At 35.2% G+C, this 21,049-nt stretch overlaps 1 protein-coding gene across 1 annotated transcript in view; it reads left to right on the top strand.

Moving 5' to 3' along the window:
* LOC136026469 (prolyl 4-hydroxylase subunit alpha-1-like) overlaps positions 1-21,049 on the top strand; it is a 49,866-nt gene that overhangs the window by 17,787 nt on the left and 11,030 nt on the right. The window contains exons 5-7 of the mRNA XM_065703079.1: positions 3,921-4,081; positions 15,699-15,914; positions 18,695-18,930. Coding sequence (XP_065559151.1) covers positions 3,921-4,081; positions 15,699-15,914; positions 18,695-18,930 — 613 coding nt within the window. The remainder of the gene's footprint in view (positions 1-3,920; positions 4,082-15,698; positions 15,915-18,694; positions 18,931-21,049) is intronic.

Genomic DNA, 21,049 nt, shown 5'->3' with positions numbered 1-21,049 from the left:
CGCTTTTTTTCCTTTACCCTTTTCTGTAAGCTTCACTTTCTGTCTACCTACCCTTCTTCTTTCTTTTTTCACTTTCTTTCTTCCTCTCTTCATTCTCTCCTCTTTCTCTCTCTCTCTCGCTCTCTCTCTCTCTCTCTCTCTCTCTCTCTCTCTCTCTCTCTCTCTCTCTCTCTCTCTCTCTCTCTCTCTCTCTCTCTCTCTCTCTCTCTCTCTCTCTCTCTCTTCTACTGTCTTCTCAACGCCCCGCTCTTTACACTAAAGGTTTCTACTGTTTTAAAATGTAGAGTTAAGAGAAAGAGTCAAACTTTAGCGTAAAGAGCGGGGCGTTGAGAAGGAAAAGCCCTTTCATATACGGAGTAATTTCTGTTCGTTTTAAGTTTTAATGTCGCTCCTTACTTTCATTTAAAAAACTTGTTTTTTTTTTATTTAATAACTGCCAGAAGTGATGTTTTTACATCTAAACTAAATATTAGTGTTAGCAATTATTTAAATGCAACAATGTTACACATAATATACTCATAAATCCATTAATTTATAACAGACTATTGACAGTGTATGTTTTGGACAAGCTAATTACAATTTTTCTTCCATGTCACCAGCAAAGGTTTCCTAAAGTGATTAAAGTAAACAAAACCAGTTACTTTGGTCCGCTTTTCTTCTACCATCACTGACGATTAAATGCTTGGTGAGTGTTTATTCAACTGTCAACCTTCTCATGCAGTGCCATGCATTTTCTATACTGTGTGTCTGGTATCCTTTCGTAATGAACTTGCTATACAAATTCAATACAATTTCCTGACATTTCCTGACATTTGATAACATATAAAGGTGTTTTTCTGTCCAACTTTCCTGAGATCACTCTTTTAAAATCTAGTTAAGCCATGATTCACCTCTAATAGATATCTGAGCCTGTTTTAACTGAATGTAACTTCTGGAAGAACTAACTATGATATACTGGCAGTTCTCTGCAGCCTGAATCAGGAAATAGGCGTCCATCTCCCAAGGAAACAAGTAGGCGCTTGCATGCACAGTGAATACCTTAGAACATATATATTTCATTCATTTCAGCTATTGCCAGGACAGCGTACAGAACAATGAGATCAGACGCCTCCAGGTTGACTGATCGCTTACCAGCCTTGCGGTTTCTTCCACGGGGATGTGAGCTTAGGCAAGGAGTTCGTTGGCTTTGTATTTCCGCCAGGGGGGTGTCCTTTGGTACATTTCCATCCGTATGGTGCGGGGTTAAAGTCAAACGCAACCCGCAGTGGGTGGTCATCATGAGGCAGACGACCGAGATGGCCGTACTAGCCAACAGTGTGCTGAGCAAGCTACGTCGTGAAAGGAGTTTGCAGAGGACAGATACAATAGACTGATTTTTCTTCTTTTTTTTTTTAAGTTTAGATCCTCTCAACGAAAAAGTCTAAACAATACTATAATTCAGGCTTAGTTAATGAATGGATCTGAAACTAAGCGGTACGAGGATATAAGTATTTTGTTGTGGCAGATTATTGCTGTAGGCTTGTTGCATTTGACAAAATAAAAAGAATAGAAGGGAAAAAGTGAAATTAGTTAAGAAACCGAAACAAGGGTAATTCGCCCCTTGTGAGAAAAAAAAACGACGAAAAGACAAAGGAAGTATTGCGCCAAGAACCTCTGCCAAGCCGTAAGCTCAAAAATAGGGAAGGAAAAAAGGGTTTGTACAAAGTAAAAAATTAACTTTTTTGAAGTAAACTATACCAAAACAGACTTAAAACAAAATCAAGGGCTGGTTAGTGCTTTATATACCTTTTTTACTTTCACTTTTTTGAGACCCGAGGACAGCTCGGCGGAGGTCTTTAACTAAATATATTTTTTTATATCTTTTAATATCTCTTTTATTATTATTTTTTGTAGACCGGCTGAAAATTATGCTTGCTTTGGTATAAGTCTTTTCTGTTTTTTTTTCTCTCTCTCCGTATTCTTTGTTTCTTTGTGAAAAGTAATGCAGAACACGTGTGGCTTCAGAACGTATTTAGGCTTGTTGAAAAATCACAAGTTTAAGAAGGAGTATAAACCTTGAATGAACTTTCTGAATAGCTGAATTGGTTTTCAGAAGAAAAGTGTCAGATTAATTCTCTAAGGCAAAGGAGACGAGGGGATGGGACGCTTGAAAACAACACATATCCATAATGATGATTTTAACTCAAATTATTATGTTAAACAATTCTTGGGGGGTGGGTTAAAGACCAAAACTTAAAGAGGAGGATTTTTGGTGCCAATATAAGGATTTAATTTCTACTTTTCATGCTAAATCGAAAAGTTGAAAGTTTCTTCGTCTGAAATTTACTAACAGCTATTAGAATGAACAAATCGTATATTTTTTTCAGTAATTACACCCGGAAGTGAAAGTTTCAAGTCCCTTTCTACAAATATACAAAGTTTGTGGTTTTCCCGTGTGGCCCCAACACGTATTATTTTTCCCGTTTTGTGGCACAAAACAAAATTTTTATCTGACGATGGTATTTATGCCATCTGGCAAAAATTTCTAAGATAGCCAATCAAAAGTCTATTTACACCGCCTCGCGGTCTTAGAGCCTGTAATGCCCTGTGGTCATACTTGTGTCCATAAATATGTATACGCGGTTGTCACAAATTGAGCAGTTGTCCTAGGCCAGTATTTTAAAGCTTCGATTTAATAAGCTGATTTGTCAAAAGCTTCATTAATTTATTTTCAGTCAATTGCTTTGTCAAGCACCACCTGTTGGGAAAAGGGCAGTAGATTTCTTATTGGTGGTAGCCTCAGACTTTGAATTCTAAGGCCCAAATTTTCTAATTGCCTTGTTTTGAGATGATTCTATTCTTCCCAAATTTTTGTTACACAGAAATTGAACATAGAAAGTGGAGTTAAGGAGGGTGGAATTCCTCAACGCATCTAAGAGAGCCCTGGATATGATACTAGAATATAGATCAATTAAATTAACAAAGACAATTTTTTTCAAAGAGAGCGAAAGTAAGTGTAACATAAACAATTATATTAAGACTTGAAAAAAACACTAATTATTCTATATATAGTTGCCACCAAAGGCCGAGGAGGATGGCTTCCGCACAAGTACAGTAATTTTACTTGGACGGGGTCGGGGGTATAACTTTCCTAAAAAATAGGTGGGGTAGAGCCAGGGGCTTAGGATTGGCAGCTCCCCTTACTCAAAGAAATTTATGTTTGTTTTAAGTTTGAATGTGTCTCTTTAATTTTATTAATAAAAAAACTAGTTTTTTTCACTGGAAGTAAGGAGCGGCATTAAAACTTAAAACAAACAGAAATTACTCCATGTATGAAAGGGGCTGTTCCCTTCTCAACGCCCCCCTCTTTACGCTAAAGTTTGACATTTTCTATCAATTCTACTTTATTAAACAGTGAAAAACTTTAGCGTAAAGAGCGGGGCGTTGAGAAGGTAACAGCCCCTTTCATACACGGAGTAATTTCTGTTCGTTTTAAGTTTTAATGTCGATTCCAAAATAAGGCAAATTTTCTCAGGCTCGTAACTTTTGATGACAAAGACTAAATTTGATGGAACTTGTATATTTAAAATCAGCATAAAAATCCAATTCTCTTGATGAATCTTTTAGTATCAAAATTCCGTTTTTAGAGTTTTGTTTACTATTGAGCCGGGTCGCTCCTTACTACAGTTCGTTACAAAGAACGGTTTGATTCGCAAGAACATGTTTTTATTGAAAACGTCTATAATTCAGATATCAATCCATTCATGTATATAACATAAAGGATAATAATCAGCTAAAGAAGTTTAATTCCGAAGTTGTATCTTTATATACTTTTTTCTATCTCAGAAAGTTTGTTAATTAAACATTACAATACGTGTTGATAGTATTACAATAAGGTCATAGTATTAGCTTTGGGTCAAATAAATTTTTTTTCTTTTCAGCTCGTGATTGTCTATTCATAGGGAAGCATGCGTTCAACAAGGGATTATATGATAGGGCAGTTGAATGGCTTAAGGCGTGTCTACAGGTGGCTACCGAGGAAGATGAATTAACAGCAAAAAGGAAAGAGATTGAACCATTTCTTGCAACAGCTATCAGAGTAGTGAGTATGCTTGAAAGGAGGGTCATTGAAGAGCATTTGGGGCCGTAAAAAGCCTATGACCACCACTTAAAACAGCGCAAACAGTTAGAAGTGTCCAAAATACAGGCTATGTAAATTATGTTGTCTTTCGGCCTTTTCTTTGCGAGACTCATGATACTTGGCTCATATATGGCCCTTTTTGGCAACCCTGCAGCGAAATAAGAACTAAAATATCTATTTCAGTAACCACATCTTGCATAAATATACTTCACTATGTTAGCCAGAAATATCGTATCAAGTACTTATGCAGAAAGGACAAGAAGAGACCTCATAACAGTATCCTCTTTCCTTCTCCAATCACAATACTGTAATATACTTACCATATAATTTCTTAAATTTTGATATAATTAATCAGTTTTTGTTGACTCCTCGCCCCCCTCCAAAAAAATGGTTAACACGTAATTTCCAGCTGAATGTCCATTTTAAAGACCATCCCTGCAAGTGAGAAATTGAGCCCTAAACTTTCTACCGGGTCTGATGTAGGTCACAGAATCTGTAAGCACAAAATCAAGGTTTTTTATTCTGAGTTTACTGGGGGCTGAAAGTAGTTCTAAAATGCTTTTTTCCCAAAGAAAGATGTATAGAATCGAGAGTTTCCAGAGGTAAATAAAGTACCCAATGCGAGCACCTCATGCGAATGTCTAGATAAAAACTGTGAATAACTATATAATATGACTATGTAAAAACTATAATATAACTAGCTGTTATATTAACAGCTAGTTAACACCCAGTTGGTGGTGGCGCTTCGTCCCCCCAAGCCCCCGCGCGCGCGTAAGTCGTTACGCGCCATATTAGTTACGCGCCATTATTGTTGTGTCCTTGTGTACCACCTATGAATATAGATAGATTTATATATGTGTTTTGAACTACGTAAAACTTGTGAATATACAACATTCTTGGCTTTCCCAATGTCTGTGCATATACAAAGCCTTATGTACTAATAATGACGTCATATGCAAACGCTCTTTTTACAAACAAACAAACATGCATACACACAACTCGTTTTTATATAGATACTAGCTGTTGGGGTGGCGCTTCGCGCCACCCCAACACCTAGTTGGTGGGGGCGCTTCGCGCCCCCCCCCAAGCCCCCCCTTGTGTCCCGGTGTCCCGGTCGTCATTTATATCCCCCTGTGCCCCCCGGCGTCCCCATTGTAGTTGTGTCCCTGTGTCCCGGTCGTCATTTATATTCCCTGTGTCCCGGTCGTCATTTGTATCCCGGTGTCCCGGTCTGTATATACATTCGTTTTTTAGTTTTGTTTTTCTCCTTTATTTTTTTCCTTTTTTCTTTTTTTTCTTTTTTAGTTTATTTAGATTTTTAGATTTTTTAGTTTTCTTATTAGTTTTTAGTTTTTTTGTAGTTTTTATCATTTTTTTAGTTTTTTTAGTTTTTTTTTTACTTATGTCCTGGTCGTCATTTATACTCCCTGTGTCCCGGTCGTCATTTGTGTCTCGGTGCTTTGTTGATTGCTAATTTATATTATATTTATATTTATATTTTTTATATTTATTAATATTTTTTTAGTTTTCTTTTTCTCTTATTTTTCAGTTTTTTCCTTTTTTTAGTTTTTTCTTTTTTAGTTTTTAGTTTTTTTTTGTTTTTTACCTTTTTTTAGTTTTTTTAGTTTTTTAGCTTTTTTAGTTTTTAGTTTTTTTTTAGTTTTTGCCTTTTTTTAGTTTTTTCAGTTTTTTTTAGTTTATAGTTTTTTATCTTTTTTTAGTTTTTTTTAGTTTTTTAGCTTTTTTAGTTTTTTTTCTTTTTAGTTTTTTTTTGTAGTTTTTACCTTTTTTAGTTTTTTTTCTTCTTTTGTATTAGTTCGAAATAATTCAGACATCATATGCGGACAAACACGACGTCACTCGACAGACAGACAGACAGACATAATCCACAAACAACTTATTTTTATATATATTTATTCATATTTTTTTAGTTTTCTTTTTCTCTTTTATTTTTCAGTTTTTCCTTTTTTTTAGTTTTTTTCTTTTTTAGTTTTTAGTTTTTTTTAGTTTTTTTCCTTTTTTTAGTTTTTTTTTAGTTTTTTTTAGTTTTTTTAGTTTTTTAGCTTTTTTAGTTTTTTTATTAGTTTTTATTTTTTTTGTAGTTTTTGCCTTTTTTTATTTTTTTCAGTTTTTTTTTAGTTATTAGATTTTTACCTTTTTTTAGTTTTTTTTAGTTTTTTAGCTTTTTTAGTTTTTTTTTCTTTTTAGTTTTTTTTGTAGTTTTTACCTTTTTTAGTTTTTTTCTTCTTTTGTATTAGTGTGAAATAATTCAGACGTCATATGCGAACAAACATGACGTCACCTGATCTATCCACAGATCCACACACAGACAACTTATTTTTATATATATAGATATAGATAGATAGATACAATACAAATTAACTGCGTAAAACTTGCGAATATAAAACATTCTTCGCTGTCCAATTGTCTCTGCATATAAATAGATTGTCAGGTTTACCGACCCTCGAACATGCAACGTACAATTGTCCATGGAAAAAATAATCAGTATTAAGATCTATACCACATTTTTCTAATGATTGACCTTGAGCTTTGTTGACGGTGATTGCAAATGCTAATCGAATTGGGAATTGCAATCTTTTAAATTGAAAAGGCAGATCAGTTGGAATCATGAGAATGCAAGGAATAAAAATAGCCCCACCCTCAAAAGGCCCTGTCAAGATTGTGGCCTCTATTACGTTTTCCATTGTTTTTTTTTACGGCAAGTCGCGTGCCATTGCAAAGCTTTGGTGGTTTGATATTTCTTAACAGTATTATTGGTACGCCTATTTTTAGTTGTAGCACGTGTGGTGGAAACCCTGAAAGATCCACGGAATTTAAAAATTCAGATGGATATTTAACCGCTTCATTTGGTTCCAAAACTGTGTCGACTGACTTGTAAAGGACTGCCTGGTCTCGAATCTTGGTCAAAACAACATTGTTGATTTCGTGGACGTCTATATTTTTGGGTGCAAGAATAGCTCTTTCACTTAGCCATTTATTATTTTTATAATTGTTTAGAATATTCGGAAATACTTTTTCAATCAATTCATTTTTGTACGTCACTAAATTACAGAATTCAGCAGGTAGCTGTATACGTCCTGAAATTGAGTCTACTGGGAGCTTTCCGTTTCCAACTGCCAGCAATTGATCTGACAATGTTTGACCAGAGTCATCGTTTTGCAATCGGACACGCATATTTTTAGTTAATTTTAATGTTTTTACGTGTGCCCATAAATTAGAATTTTTCAGGCAAGCATTCATTTCGTCTGCAGGGGTTGATCTAGGTATTATAGGTAATGTTTGCCTGAAATTTCCGGCAAGCAATATTAATGTGCTGCCTAAGGGTTTCGAATTCCCTCGCAAATCTTTCAAACATTGATCCAGAGCCTCGAGCGATTTTTTGTGTACCATTGTGCACTCGTCCCAAATGACAAGTTTGCATTGCTGCAATACTTTACCCATCCCAGATGATTCGGAAATATTGCACGTGGGAGTTTCTGTAGAATGCAAATTCAGAGGCAATTTCAAAGCGGAATAAGCAGTTCTTCCACCAGGCAGCAACGTTGCGGCTATTCCGGACGACGCAATTGCCAACGCTATATCATTTTTTGATCGAATTGATGCCAAAATCAGTTTTATCACAAACGTTTCACCAGTACCTCCTGGCGCATCCAAAAAGAAAATTTCTCTAACGTTGTTATCGACACAATGCATTATCGTATCATAAATGTCTTTTTGTTCCGACGTTAACTTGGAAATGTTATTTTGTACATACGACAATAGATCACTCGTACTGTAACTTTGTTCACGATCCAATTCTACACATGTCGAAACAGCAGCGATACGGTTAGATGAAGGCATTCCCAAATCCTGAAGAGGTTTGTTTGCCATACGTACGCACAAATCTTCTATAATAACTAAAGTGTAGTTATAAATTTCTGATGTAAAATCAAAAGTCATATCTGACGTCTCTAACTGTTTTCGATGGAGTATATCTACGGACATTTTTGACTTATATTTTCCCCATAACTCTGTAGGAGCTGATGGATTGCACGTTGTTAAAATGATGCCAAACAATGCACGAATTTCACTTGGGGTTGACGTTTCGCACGCGGCATTGATGCACGTTAACTTGGAAATGTTATTTTGTACATACGACAATAGATCACTCGTACTGTAACTTTGTTCACGATCCAATTCTACACATGTCGAAACAGCAGCGATACGGTTAGATGAAGGCATTCCCAAATCCTGAAGAGGTTTGTTTGCCATACGTACGCACAAATCTTCTATAATAACTAAAGTGTAGTTATAAATTTCTGATGTAAAATCAAAAGTCATATCTGACGTCTCTAACTGTTTTCGATGGAGTATATCTACGGACATTTTTGACTTCTATTTTCCCCATAACTCTGTAGGAGCTGATGGAGAGCACGTTGTTAAAATGATGCCAAACAATGCACGAATTTCACTTGGGGTTGACGTTTCGCACGCGGCATTGATGCAGTTATTCCAGTGTTGGTCATTCTCCAATAAATTCAGAGCTTGGCATGCACTACGGTAAGTGTCATGTATAGTACCGTTTACAGTTCTCAAATACTCAAAGGATGTCGGACCGGGTACATTCACCAAAAGCAGGCGTAGAAAGAAGCATTCATGTTGATTGGGGCGACCGGTGTAGAGTCTTCCTATCGTGGTATCTTTGAAGATGGTAGGTTGGCCCTCGACTGACTTACCCTGTTTTCGACGTTCAAATACTTTATTTTTAGTGTTCCACGTGTAATACGAAGGCACTTCAGTATACAGCAGTTTTTTTTTGCAAACGTATCATTTTTGCAAAGCGAAAAGAAAGCAGTTAACTTTGTATCCGGTGGATTCAGGGCTCTTTGTTGCACGTTGGTTTCCAAGAAATAAACACGTTGACCATTCTGTAAATGTACCGCTAAGTGAACAACAGCTGGACTACGTTCATGTATCGGAAATGAAAGAATTCGCCAAACAGCTTCATTACTGCTTATGTATCTTCCAGCCTGATATTGTACGATTTTGTCGATATCTTTGATTTCGGATTGCAAGCCAAAAACTGCCATGTCACTGCCATGAATATAGATAGATTTATATATGTGTTTTGAACTACGTAAAAATTGCGAATATACAACATTCTTGGCTTTCCCATTGTCTGTGCATATACAAAGCCGTATGTACTAATAATGACGTCATATGCAAACGCTCTTTTTACAAACAAACAAACATGCATACTTAACCGCTTCATTTGGTTCCAAAACTGTGTCGATTGACTTGTAAAGGACTGCCTGGTCTCGAATCTTGGTCAAAACAATATTGTTAATTTCGTGGACGTCTATATTTTTGGGTGCGAGAATCGCTCTTTCACTTAACCATTTATTATTTTTATAATTTTTTAGAATATTCGGAAATACTTTTTCAATCAATTCATTTTTGGACGTCACTAAATTACAGAAATCAGCAGGTAGTTGTATACGTCCTGAAATTGAGTATCGTATCATAAATGTCTTTTTGTTCCGACGTTAACTTGGAAATGTTATTTTGTACATACGACAATAGATCACTCGTACTGTAACTTTGTTCACGATCCAATTCTACACATGTCGAAACAGCAGCGATACGGTTAGATGAAGGCATTCCCAAATCCTGAAGAGGTTTGTTTGCCATACGTACGCACAAATCTTCTATAATAACTAAAGTTTAGTTATAAATTTCTGATGTAAAATCAAAAGTCATATCTGACGTCTCTAACTGTTTTCGATGGAGTATATCTACGGACATTTTTGACTTATATTTTCCCCATAGCTCTGTAGGAGCTGATGGAGAGCACGTTGTTAAAATGATGCCAAACAATGCACGAATTTCACTTGGGGTTGACGTTTCGCACGCGGCATTGATGCAGTTATTCCAGTGTTGGTCATTCTCCAATAAATTCAGAGCTTGGCATGAACTACGGTAAGTGTCATGTATAGTACCGTTTACAGTGCTCAAATACTCAAAGGATGTCGGACCGGGTACATTCACCAAAAGCAGGCGTAGAAAGAAGCATTCATGTTGATTGGGGTGACCTGTGTAGAGTCTTCCTATCGTGGTATCTTTGAAGATGGTAGGTTGGCCGTCGACTGACTTACCCTGTTTTTGACGTTCAAATACTTTATTTTTAGTGTTCCACGTGTAATACGAAGGCACTTCAGTATACAGCAGTTTTTTTTTGCAAACGAATCATTTTTGCAAAGCGAAAAGAAAGCAGTTAACTTTGTATCCGGTGGATTCAGGGCTCTTTGTTGCACGTTGGTTTCCAAGAAATAAACACGTTGACCATTCTGTAAATGTACCGCTAAGTGAACAACAGCTGGACTACGTTCATGTATCGGAAATGAAAGAATTCGCCAAACAGCTTCATTACTGCTTATGTATCTTCCAGCCTGATATTGTACGATTTCGTCGATATCTTTGATTTCGGATTGCAAGCCAAAAACTGCCATGTCACTGCCTTTGTTGACGTATTTACATATATATTTAATTGCCTTTACGGAGTTACATTATTCAACGTTTATGTGTGCATTAAATGTTTTTGATAATAATGGGGAATATGGAAGAACCCACTGGTTATCTACTTCGATGGTGGTACCGTTACGCTTCTTTATTATTGCTGTTTTACCACCATCTTCAGTAGATCTTCTTCTATATTGTGGGTAACCATCATTGCCAGTAATTGTGTTGGATACTAAAAGTCGAGGATATTGCTTTGTGCACCTTCCTTTGGCCATGCATGGTGAATTTTCGTTCAGTGCACCGCAAGGTCCATGTATCATATTTTTTACCACAATATCATATAAACCCTTATCGACATTTTCATCAGGAATTTCAGCGGAAATCACATCATCAATTTCGTTCGAAGTAATTTTATTATGTAGCCAGATTAGTATATGTGCGTGTGGCAAACCTCGTTTTTGCCATTCCACTGAGTACATCCAGCATCGCACTGACCCAAACACTTCAAGTTTTACTATGTAGTTTATCAGTGATTTCAACTTTTGCCAGAAGACACGGGCCGTAATGTCATGTCTATGAACCGCCGATTGTCCTTGAAGTAAACGCTGTTGTATCTCGTCCCAAGATTGATTACATGTAAATGTAATAAATAAATCTGGACGACCATAGAGACGAACATACGCAATAGCATCTTGAGCATATTCATGCATATGACGGGGACTGCCAGCATATGACGAAGGTAAAATCGTTAATCTTCCAACGTTTGTGGTATTACCGTCATTTACAACTGCATCTCGCAAATGAATGTATTGTTCAGAGTGGAGCTTGATCTGATTCAGGCGGATATATAGCAAACGTTCTGATTCAATTTTAGCATACATATCAACGACATATTGGTGAAACAATAGACGGCATTTTAAAATATAATTGACTTCATCCTGCCGAATCATTAGTCTATAGGAATAATAATGCATTGCACTGCATTTCTTATTCATTTCTTTGTTAGTGGCTAGATTCATCAATTTAATATTAAAGTGATAGCCGTCGGTTCCATCCCAAAAAATGATAGGATATTGTAGGGCATCGTAGCATCGATTAGTTTCAGCAATTCTTAACAACTGAGCGTTTCGCTTATGAAAAATAATATCTCGAGGTAAAAACTGATCACCGACCATAACGATTGCCACTTCGTCGATAGTTGGAGCATTGTATCTACGCACATGTTGGCCAGGAGGCGTTTTTTCAGCGGAAATAACAATTTTATTCGTATCAATAGGCATCAAATCGATGGCTGTTTTGAACAGACGCACTAAATTATTATTTTCGTGGAAAAGACGTTGCGATTGTGAAACGATTGTCCTTTCAACGTTGGGAGAAATTTCGCAACGTGCATTCAATTCAGAATTTCTATCACCGATGAAGTACAATTGTAAAAATTTATGATTCTCGCCCGAGAATGGTAGAAGGGACCCTGCTCTATGATAAATTTGCCCTTTTACTTTGAAAGTAGACATAAATTGATCTGGATTTTCGATTTGGGCTCCAAACGACGTCATTTGGAAACATGAGTTATATTTTCTGATCTGTGATAAAAAAACGCTTAGATTCTAACGTAGTTCCAGTAAGCAAAGTCTTCAATGGCTCTGGTGGTGCAGCCAATAGAGGAAGTTTAACTTTTCCTGAGGCGCAACACATTCCCATTGTTTCACCATTGAATCTCAATGCCTTGCAATAGGGACAAATTTTAGACATAGTCCCGATTTGAACACATCTACTCAAGCTATAATCATCGACTGGGCTGTACCTGAATGCCAGGCGATAACTTTCAGGTTGCTCTTGTGACTCCTCGGCACGCTTTCTTTTCTTACTTTCTCTATCAGCAGCAAGCCTGATTTCTTGCTGTTCTTGTGATTCCTCGGCACGCCTTCTTTTTTCACTTTCTCTTTTAGCAGCAAGTCTGGTTTCATATTGCTCTGGTAGTTCCTTGGCACGCCTTCTTTTTTCACTTTCTCTTTTAGCAGCAAGTCTGGTTTCGCGTTGCTCTGGTAGTTCCTCGGCACGCCTTCTTTTTTCACTTTCTCTTTTAGCAGCAAGTCTGGTTTCGCGTTGCTCTGGTAGTTCCTCTTCCTCGGCACGCTTTCTTTTCATACTTTCTCTATCAGCAGCAAGTTTTTTAGCGTAGACTCTTTGAGCATCTTCCTCGGCTGTTGCCATTGTAGGTTCATCAGTCATTTTACAGTTAAACACTAATAGATTTCTCCGTGAACGAATGTCCTAAATACCTTTAATGACGTCACCGTCATAATAAACATGACGACAACTGACTACCTTTAATGACGTCGTCGTCATAACAAACATGACAACAACTAACTTCATGACGTCAGTCGACACACAAACATGACGTCACTCGACACACACACACACACACAGACAACTTATTTTTATATATATAGATAGATATAATATAACTATATAAAAAACTATATAAATAACGAAAGTAAAAAAAAAATCTACGAATAGGGTTCTAGATTCTGTACAGAATATACATTAGTGTCACTTATGTGACTAAATCGCACTCCCGGTGTCTCAGATATCACATTTACGTGAAGCTTTTGCCAAAGCATGACAGTCATTTTTCAACTATTTTAGAAATAAACTTGCTTAAGACTCCTCGGCACATCTCTTTTGAAATGTCAGCCCGTCCACAATAATAATTGGGGGTTAAGGTTTTGAATAGTTAAAAAAAAGTTACATGTTATTGATATCCTACGCACCCTAAACCTTGAAACCATCCTCCTTAAACTCTTCAATAACTTAAGTGACAAGTTTTTATGGAATTTCTTGATAAAAAGTTAGTCTGTTTAGCAGTAGGTTACAAAGTTATACCACCTCGCTTACCATAAAAGACACGTGTTAACAGGAAAATCGATTATTCATTCGTATTACACCCATTTTTCAAGATAACTTGTGTATTTCAATTATTATTTTGCGTTGGTGATTTAAACAGAAGATGATTTATGCCAATTTTAACGATTTGTCTGGTACCATAGGGAAACCACAAAATATGGAACTTTAACAAATTCAATCTCAAGACATTCCTCTGTCAAAAAAAAATATCTAGAGATTTTGGACATATCAATTTAAGATGCCTTAAGTATCTTAAGGCCTATTTACATTAAGATTTTACCATGCGCTAGCATACGCCATGAAGAATTTCTTTTAGGAATATCTTTAGGTCTCTTGGAAGAAATTTCCGATAGGGACCATAAACAAATAACAAAACTGAAAAACTCGAAAAGGTCCAGTTTCAATACATTCTACTGGCGAAAAGTGAAACAAACATTCAGATGTCGTGGCCATGCCAAACAATGATGCCTTTAGTATCTTGGGAATCTATCGTTATTTAAAACAAGTTCAGTGTAAAATAAAAAAAGGCTTCTGTCTGGTGTCATTAGCAAACAACAAAATCCAGAGTTCGAACAAACTTCAATGTCAATACATTCCAATGTCAGAAAAATGAAACAAATATCCAGAGGTTGCAAGAAGGTTAAACAAAAATTACTTCGAGAAGGTTGAGACTCGAAAAAAATCAATTTCAAGAAGTTTCACGGCAGAGAAATGAAAAAAAAAATTGTTTAGAGATTAAAGATACATCAAACGAAAAAAAGGATGTATTTCTGGTATCTCAACGAATAACAAAAAATGAAAAAAAAAAACAACTCCAGAGGTTGCAGACATCCTTCAACATTTGTGTTTTGATAATCTTCTGTTGGGAATAAGTTTTGTTGTTACCATATACAAATAACAAAATACCAAACTCAAAAATGCTCAGTTTCAAGACATTTCTTAGCGGAGAAAGGAGAAAAATCGTTCAGAGACTGTGGACATAAATAAAAAAGTTCTGTCTGGTACAATCGGCAAAAAACATGAAGCATTTACAGTTATCAATTATGCTTTGATGTATAGCAACACGTTTTCTGTAAAGTACAAAAAACCTCTCGAATGTTTCGAGTCGGTATGAGGGGGGTAACATCTCCCTCCTGTTAAGATTAATTTGGTTTGTTGCATGGTTTAAGGTTGATCTTGCGTCGGTTAAATCCCAAACAAACCGAAATTGCCAAAATACCATTAATTCTACTGCCTCCTTAGACCACTACGTTTCAGAGCATTATCTGTGCTTTACTGACAGCAAAATTAATTTTTTCAGCAGTTTCTCATTTTTTGATATATTATAAAATATAAAAAATCCTTGAGATTTTCATGAGTTATTATCGTTGTATTTTAAGTAACCTGTATACTCCCATTAGTTTTTTCCTCTAATCTTGACTGTTATTGCGATTTTCATTTTTTTTTCTTTTCTTTCTTTTGTCAACTGCCAACTTTTTCAACTTTTTTGACAACTAACTTTTCAAAATATATCGTCTTCAGTAATACTCAAACACTTGAGCCCTTTAGAGGGTTTGAGAAGGGAGTATCCTCAATTTTATCAGTAACACCTCCTAATAGGACACTTTGAATAGCCTTTTAATTTATTTTGTTGTTGTTGTATAGTTGTTGATCTTAAGAAATGCAAAATAAACATGCTGATCGAAATAAAAATCTTTTACAGTTAAATGGCACTTTGTCTCTAAAAATGTTTGGAGGAGGGGCGATAGCCTTACCCTTATTTTTGATAATTTCTGTTCGTTTTAAGATTTAAACCACTAATTATCGTATTTGGTCTTCCTTGATTTCATTATTTCTTTATTCAATAACTTTACTTTATCATACGTTAACTTTACTTTCGATGTGATTACTTATTTTAGTTTTTGTTCATTTAGAGTTTAAGCTCGTTGGTAGTAATTTCTATCTGTTTTAACATTGAGTTTATGTTTGCTCGTTTCGGATTTAATATGGCTTTATTAATTTGTTCTGGAAAAGTTATTCTGGTAAACTTTTAGCATTTGAGGAACATTTGAAGTAACATTGCACGTTATAATAGTAAAAAATCAGCCATTTCCGAATTACTATTCAATCTCAAGTTTAACTGTTAAAAATAAAATCAAGAATTTTCTTTTAGCATGACGAAGTTCTTCAGAAAAAAGGACCCCTAGGAAAAGGATGGCGAACTAACACAGAGCCATTCAACAAGAAAAAGTATAAAGCGAAAAATGTAAAATCTTCTCCCAAAACAAGAGAAGAAATTGAAGACCTAATACCAACAAATGCAACAGTATTGTCTGAACAAGACGAACTGGAAATATTTCACCGACTTTGCAGAGGTGAACAAATCAGAGTAAGTTTACATCAGAGTGAAAACTTATGTTATAGTATAAGAACATTACATTTTTCATATGCAAATGTGTTATGGGTAAATACAACATTTCGCAATTACTTCAAAGCTATTATATTAAGTGATGGCATATCTACTGCTGCTCGTACCATTAACTTGCACACGCTTCTCCTCAACAGCAATGTGCTCAATACTTCTACCTGTATCAACAGCGGAGACTGCTAAACTTTCTGTACCAGAAGTTTTCTGTGGTACTACTTTTGTGATAGATTTTTTGGCGGTAAGAAGTTAGTATTTAACATGTTGTTTTTTTTTAAGTCATCTCACCTCATTATCAGTTTGATCAAATAAAAATAAACAATTTTTGTACTGAAAGTAAACAGCGACATTAAAATTCAAACCGAGCGAAAATTGTTCCACATACGAGAATGATACCCCGTCGTTAATCTTAACTCTTTCCACTTAAGTTTATATCAGCGTAGTAAGCTGAAGGAATGGGAAGCCCTCTCATACATCGAACAATTCCTGCTCGTTTCATGTTTCTATATCGCTCTTTACTTTCATCTGAGAAGACTTGCTTATTTAATTTAATTTTCGTTCAGCTTTAATTTTTTGTACAGGGTTTCCCTTAACGCAAGGTTTATTATCGTCCCCTGAAGTTTCGCTCTTTAAATCTAGGTTAATTTTTTGTAGAACAATGTCAGAGACATCCAATTGAAATTGTGAGATATCCATTTTGTTTAAAATAATCTAAAGATTTAATAACTAAGCCTCTGGGAATGACCCAACCCCCCACAGCCTCTGGGATAAGGGCTAACGTTCCTCAGTGATGTCAAAAAAGTGTTTTTGCAATAAATGAGGAATGGCTCAGGCTATTTAGCAGAAAATTTCAGACACAGCTTTTGGGGGTTGTTGAACGACAGCATATGCATCCCGTTTGCCTAAAGTGTGTGTCACAAATATCTCTGGAACAGCTCAGGGTATTAAGTTGAAAATTACAGCAAACGTCGAGGGGGATGTTGAACAAAGTTAAAAGACAGTGTATGCATCCAGATAGGGAAATGGGTGGATCTGCTACATCTCAGGAGTGGCTAAGGAAATTCAGTTGTAACTTCAGGGGAATGTTCAGGGAGACGTTGAACTAAAATAGCATCCAAAATTCCTAGGTTTATCCATGTTGTTAAAATGTCGCATCTGCAATATCTCAGGTATGGCAAGGGTACAAATTAGCAGGCTAAGGGACCTGTCTGAATTTTTGAGGGAGTTTTGGACGGCAAGACAAAGCTGAAGGACCAAAAAGTTCCTATTGATGAGTATATTTGTTGCAAAACAAAAGAAACGTCAACCAAAAACAAATATAGTTGCATTGATTCTCAATGTCCTATTTTATTTTTTATTTTTATTTTAGAAAACTAGACAGAACTATTTTTAATTAATGAACTAAAAATACAGCTATTTGACCAAAAAAACCAGTTGAAACAATATAATATAATATTGTCAATAAAATATTTGCCTATAATCAAAGTTTTAAGATGATGGGGATCAGTAGGCTATGGCTTCAGCGCTATAAAAAGCCAAAAATCAAGGGGGTTTCAATTCACTCTATTCGAATAATATTCCTTTACCAATCTATCCAAAGTTGTATAGTACAAGTATTATTAAAACTTGTATCCAAATTTAGTGCAAAACATAAATAGCAAGTCAAAATACAAAATCTCATTTAAGAAAAGTGAAAAAAATCTACAAATATGTCTTTTATTAGCAAATTAAAAAAACACATGTCGAATTAAAATGAAGATAAACTGTTAAAAACGTTTTCCAAATAGCAAGTTTTTCAAATAAAAGTAAAGAGCTATATTTATCCAACTATGACCAAAAATAAAGTCGAATTTCAACTCAAACATTAAGTAAGCAGAAAGCCTCATCAACAAATAAGCGAAAGCTGAAATGAAGATAAATTTAAACGAATAATTGAGTCCAACTTAAAACAAACAGAAACTACCACAAACAAGAGTAAGGGAAGGTAGCTAGTAGGGTCTTCTAAAAGATATTAGATTTTTTGCCCTTCTTCGCAGAGAAATCATTCTCCTCCTCCTCCCTACCACAAGGGAAGTTAATTTTTATGGGATCCCTATACATCAAAAAATTAATTTTAAAGAACGAAAAACGCTAAGGTCTATTATACAAAGCAAGACTTTTAGTTTGTTTCTCATCTATAGATATTAGTTGTGTGAATGAATCTTCGGTAGTTCACACCATTTCCATAGCACATAGGTGTTTCTCTTGGAATTGTAAAGTGTTGACTGAATACTTCAGCTACGATCGTTTATGGCTATCAGATCAGCTTTAAATATGAAAATGTTTGTTATAAGAAATGGTACGTCCGAAGACAATGGCATACGAAGGGGTACAACTTTGGACCAACCCCCCCCCCCCAAGTCACTAAACTTTCCGGAATTTCTGGGCACTTCTCATTCAAATTATCAAACAAAATTTGTTTTATACGTCTTCCTCCCCCTAAAAAAAAAAAAAAAAAAAAAATCAAAACCAAAGTACACACCTGCATGAAGATACATATACTTGTTAGATGTGAAGTGATTTTTATCTTTACTATTTTCTGTGCACTAGGAGCTACAATCTTTAAAAGACATGTTTTTTTCTGGATATCCAATATTGAGAGTATCTATTTTCACTGGTTGTGCTAGTGGCATGACCCACTGGCTTTGAATACACTTATCTATCCATCCAGGGTTGACTCAATTATTTTACCTTCCTAATTCTAGACAGATATGCAGCTGAAAGATTTGCACTGCAAGCTATTCAAGCCACACCCGTATTACTTCTTACAACCAATCAAACTCGAGGAAATTTCCAAAAGTCCCATTATAACAGCAATGAAAGATTTTATGACGGATCAAGAAATATCAGCACTGAAGACTGCAGCTAAGAAACTACAAAGGTCACAACACACTAGCCGCTTTGGTGGCTATCAAGCTAGTGATAAAAGAACGAGCAAACAGTAAGACCTTTTCAAGCTATTAAAAAAGAAAATTATAAGTGATAGTGGTAGCCAGACTGAAGTTAAAAAAAAATAATAATTACACCAAATAGGAACCTTGCTATTCCTCCTTCAACCATTCTGTAAATGTAATCCTGAATTTCTTTACATACAAACATTTTTGTAAAAAATTTTATACCCTTTTGTCAAAATTTCTGAATTTCTTATATTTAAATAGCCTCAGCTATTCCAGCAAGAATGTTTAGACACTCCTATCGGAGCCTTGATAAATCTATTTTTTTTGTGTTTTTTTTCTTTTTTTTACTGATTTCCACAGGGGCCCTAAAGTTAGCTCAAATATTCAATTTAATACTCTTAGCTTCTCGAGCCTTAGCCTTAATTCTTCGAGTAAAATTAAGAAACTGATGTTTTATTCTCTCAAAATCTTATGAAAATTGACCTGTGACTAGGGACGTTCACCAGGGACGGGCCTGGGCCCGAGCTCCCTCTCCAAAATGCTAAATTTTTGTGAGCTTTTAGACACTCCAATTTAAATTATAATTGTATTATTATTGTTATTGAAAAATTTTATTATTATAATAATAATTGATCCCTCCCCTCTCTGGAGAAAAAATTTCTGCGCACAAACGTGTCTGTGAATATTTAAAATTTTTACTTCTAATTTATGGCTTTGTATTTCACGAGAACTTTTTGGCATCCGGGATTGACAAAAGATCAAACAGATAGACTTGAGACGCTACAAAATTTTTGTAATCCTAATTTTTTTTTTGAAATTACAAATACTTAACACAGAAAGCTAACAAAATATGTTTGAAAACAGTTAGTGTCTCCTCCCAGTTCCTTTTAAGGGTTTTTCTCGAATAGTGGAGAGGACTTGACTATTTTAGGAGAGGTGCAAGTCTAGTAGTAAGCTCAATTAAGTACATGTGAAATTTCTTAAAACGACATCGTTAAGAAGATGGGGAAGGTCAATAGCGTTTTAATTATCCTTAGCAAATATTGTGGTAATCCTTAAGGGAACTCAAGCTATTTTATGGGCTGTTGTACCTAACAAACTAAAAATTTCCAAAAAGGGTTGCATTAAAACCATGAAGCCTCTCAGATAATTTGAATTGACGCCAAATTTGAGGGGTTTCAAGTTATTTTTCGTGATTCCCATATATTTGATTTTATAACAACATGCTGTTATCAACACTAATTGAAATAATAGTTACCATTCTTGGATCAACTACAAATGGCAATTTTTTCTCAATACACAGTTTTGTTTAAAACGCAATTTTAAGTTTTTGGTTTCTATGGGCCGTGGTGTATTTTTTACTATGTTGCTGCTGTTGAGACAACCATTATTTCCTTCTCTTGAAAAAATTTCAACTTTTATTGTAAAAATGTAAAAAAAAACTGTTCGAAAGTATTTGATTCAATAATTATTTATCCATAATTATCAAGAAGGAGTGTTGTATGTTTAAATCTCTTAAATACTAGCTCCAATTATTTCTGGAACGTACTTACCGTTATTAAACCATAGTTAAATAAAATTGCATATGTGGCTGCTGTACACTTTTTATAAAATGTATAAAAATGTTTAATAAAGATGTAAACATAAAAAATGTTGCTGATCAGAGCGCTGAATGGGAAAATGTACGTGCACACACACACATCCTCTATTTAAATGTTCTTAGATTATTATCATGCACAAAAAATGTTCTGGCATACAATTTTATGTGACACACATATCATGTAATTGCATTTTAAGGGTCCCATCAATTTTTATGCGTCTAATCAATGTAGCACGTGGTACAGTGCTACATATTATGAAATAGTGCTAAAATAGCACTTTGTGCTACAGGTGGCAACTCTGAAGATAATGAAAAACTGTTATCTGGCAACTTGTTAAATAAAACGCTATGCACAACCCCAGGGAATATTGATATTAATCACATGCACACCAGAGTAAACATTGCTTATTTACAAATCCCTTAAATTTTACAACATTTCACATTTACTGTCCCTTCTTGTTCTTTGCATATTATCATATATTTTTTTTCCATTTTTAAAGCATTAATTTTTTTTTACATATGACAACACGTATCCTCCACTTAGCCTGTATTTTACTGGGTTA

Source organism: Artemia franciscana, chromosome 1 (assembly GCF_032884065.1).
Source record: "Artemia franciscana chromosome 1, ASM3288406v1, whole genome shotgun sequence".
NCBI lineage: Eukaryota > Metazoa > Arthropoda > Branchiopoda > Anostraca > Artemiidae > Artemia > Artemia franciscana.
This window is presented reverse-complemented; position numbering and strand designations above follow the sequence as displayed.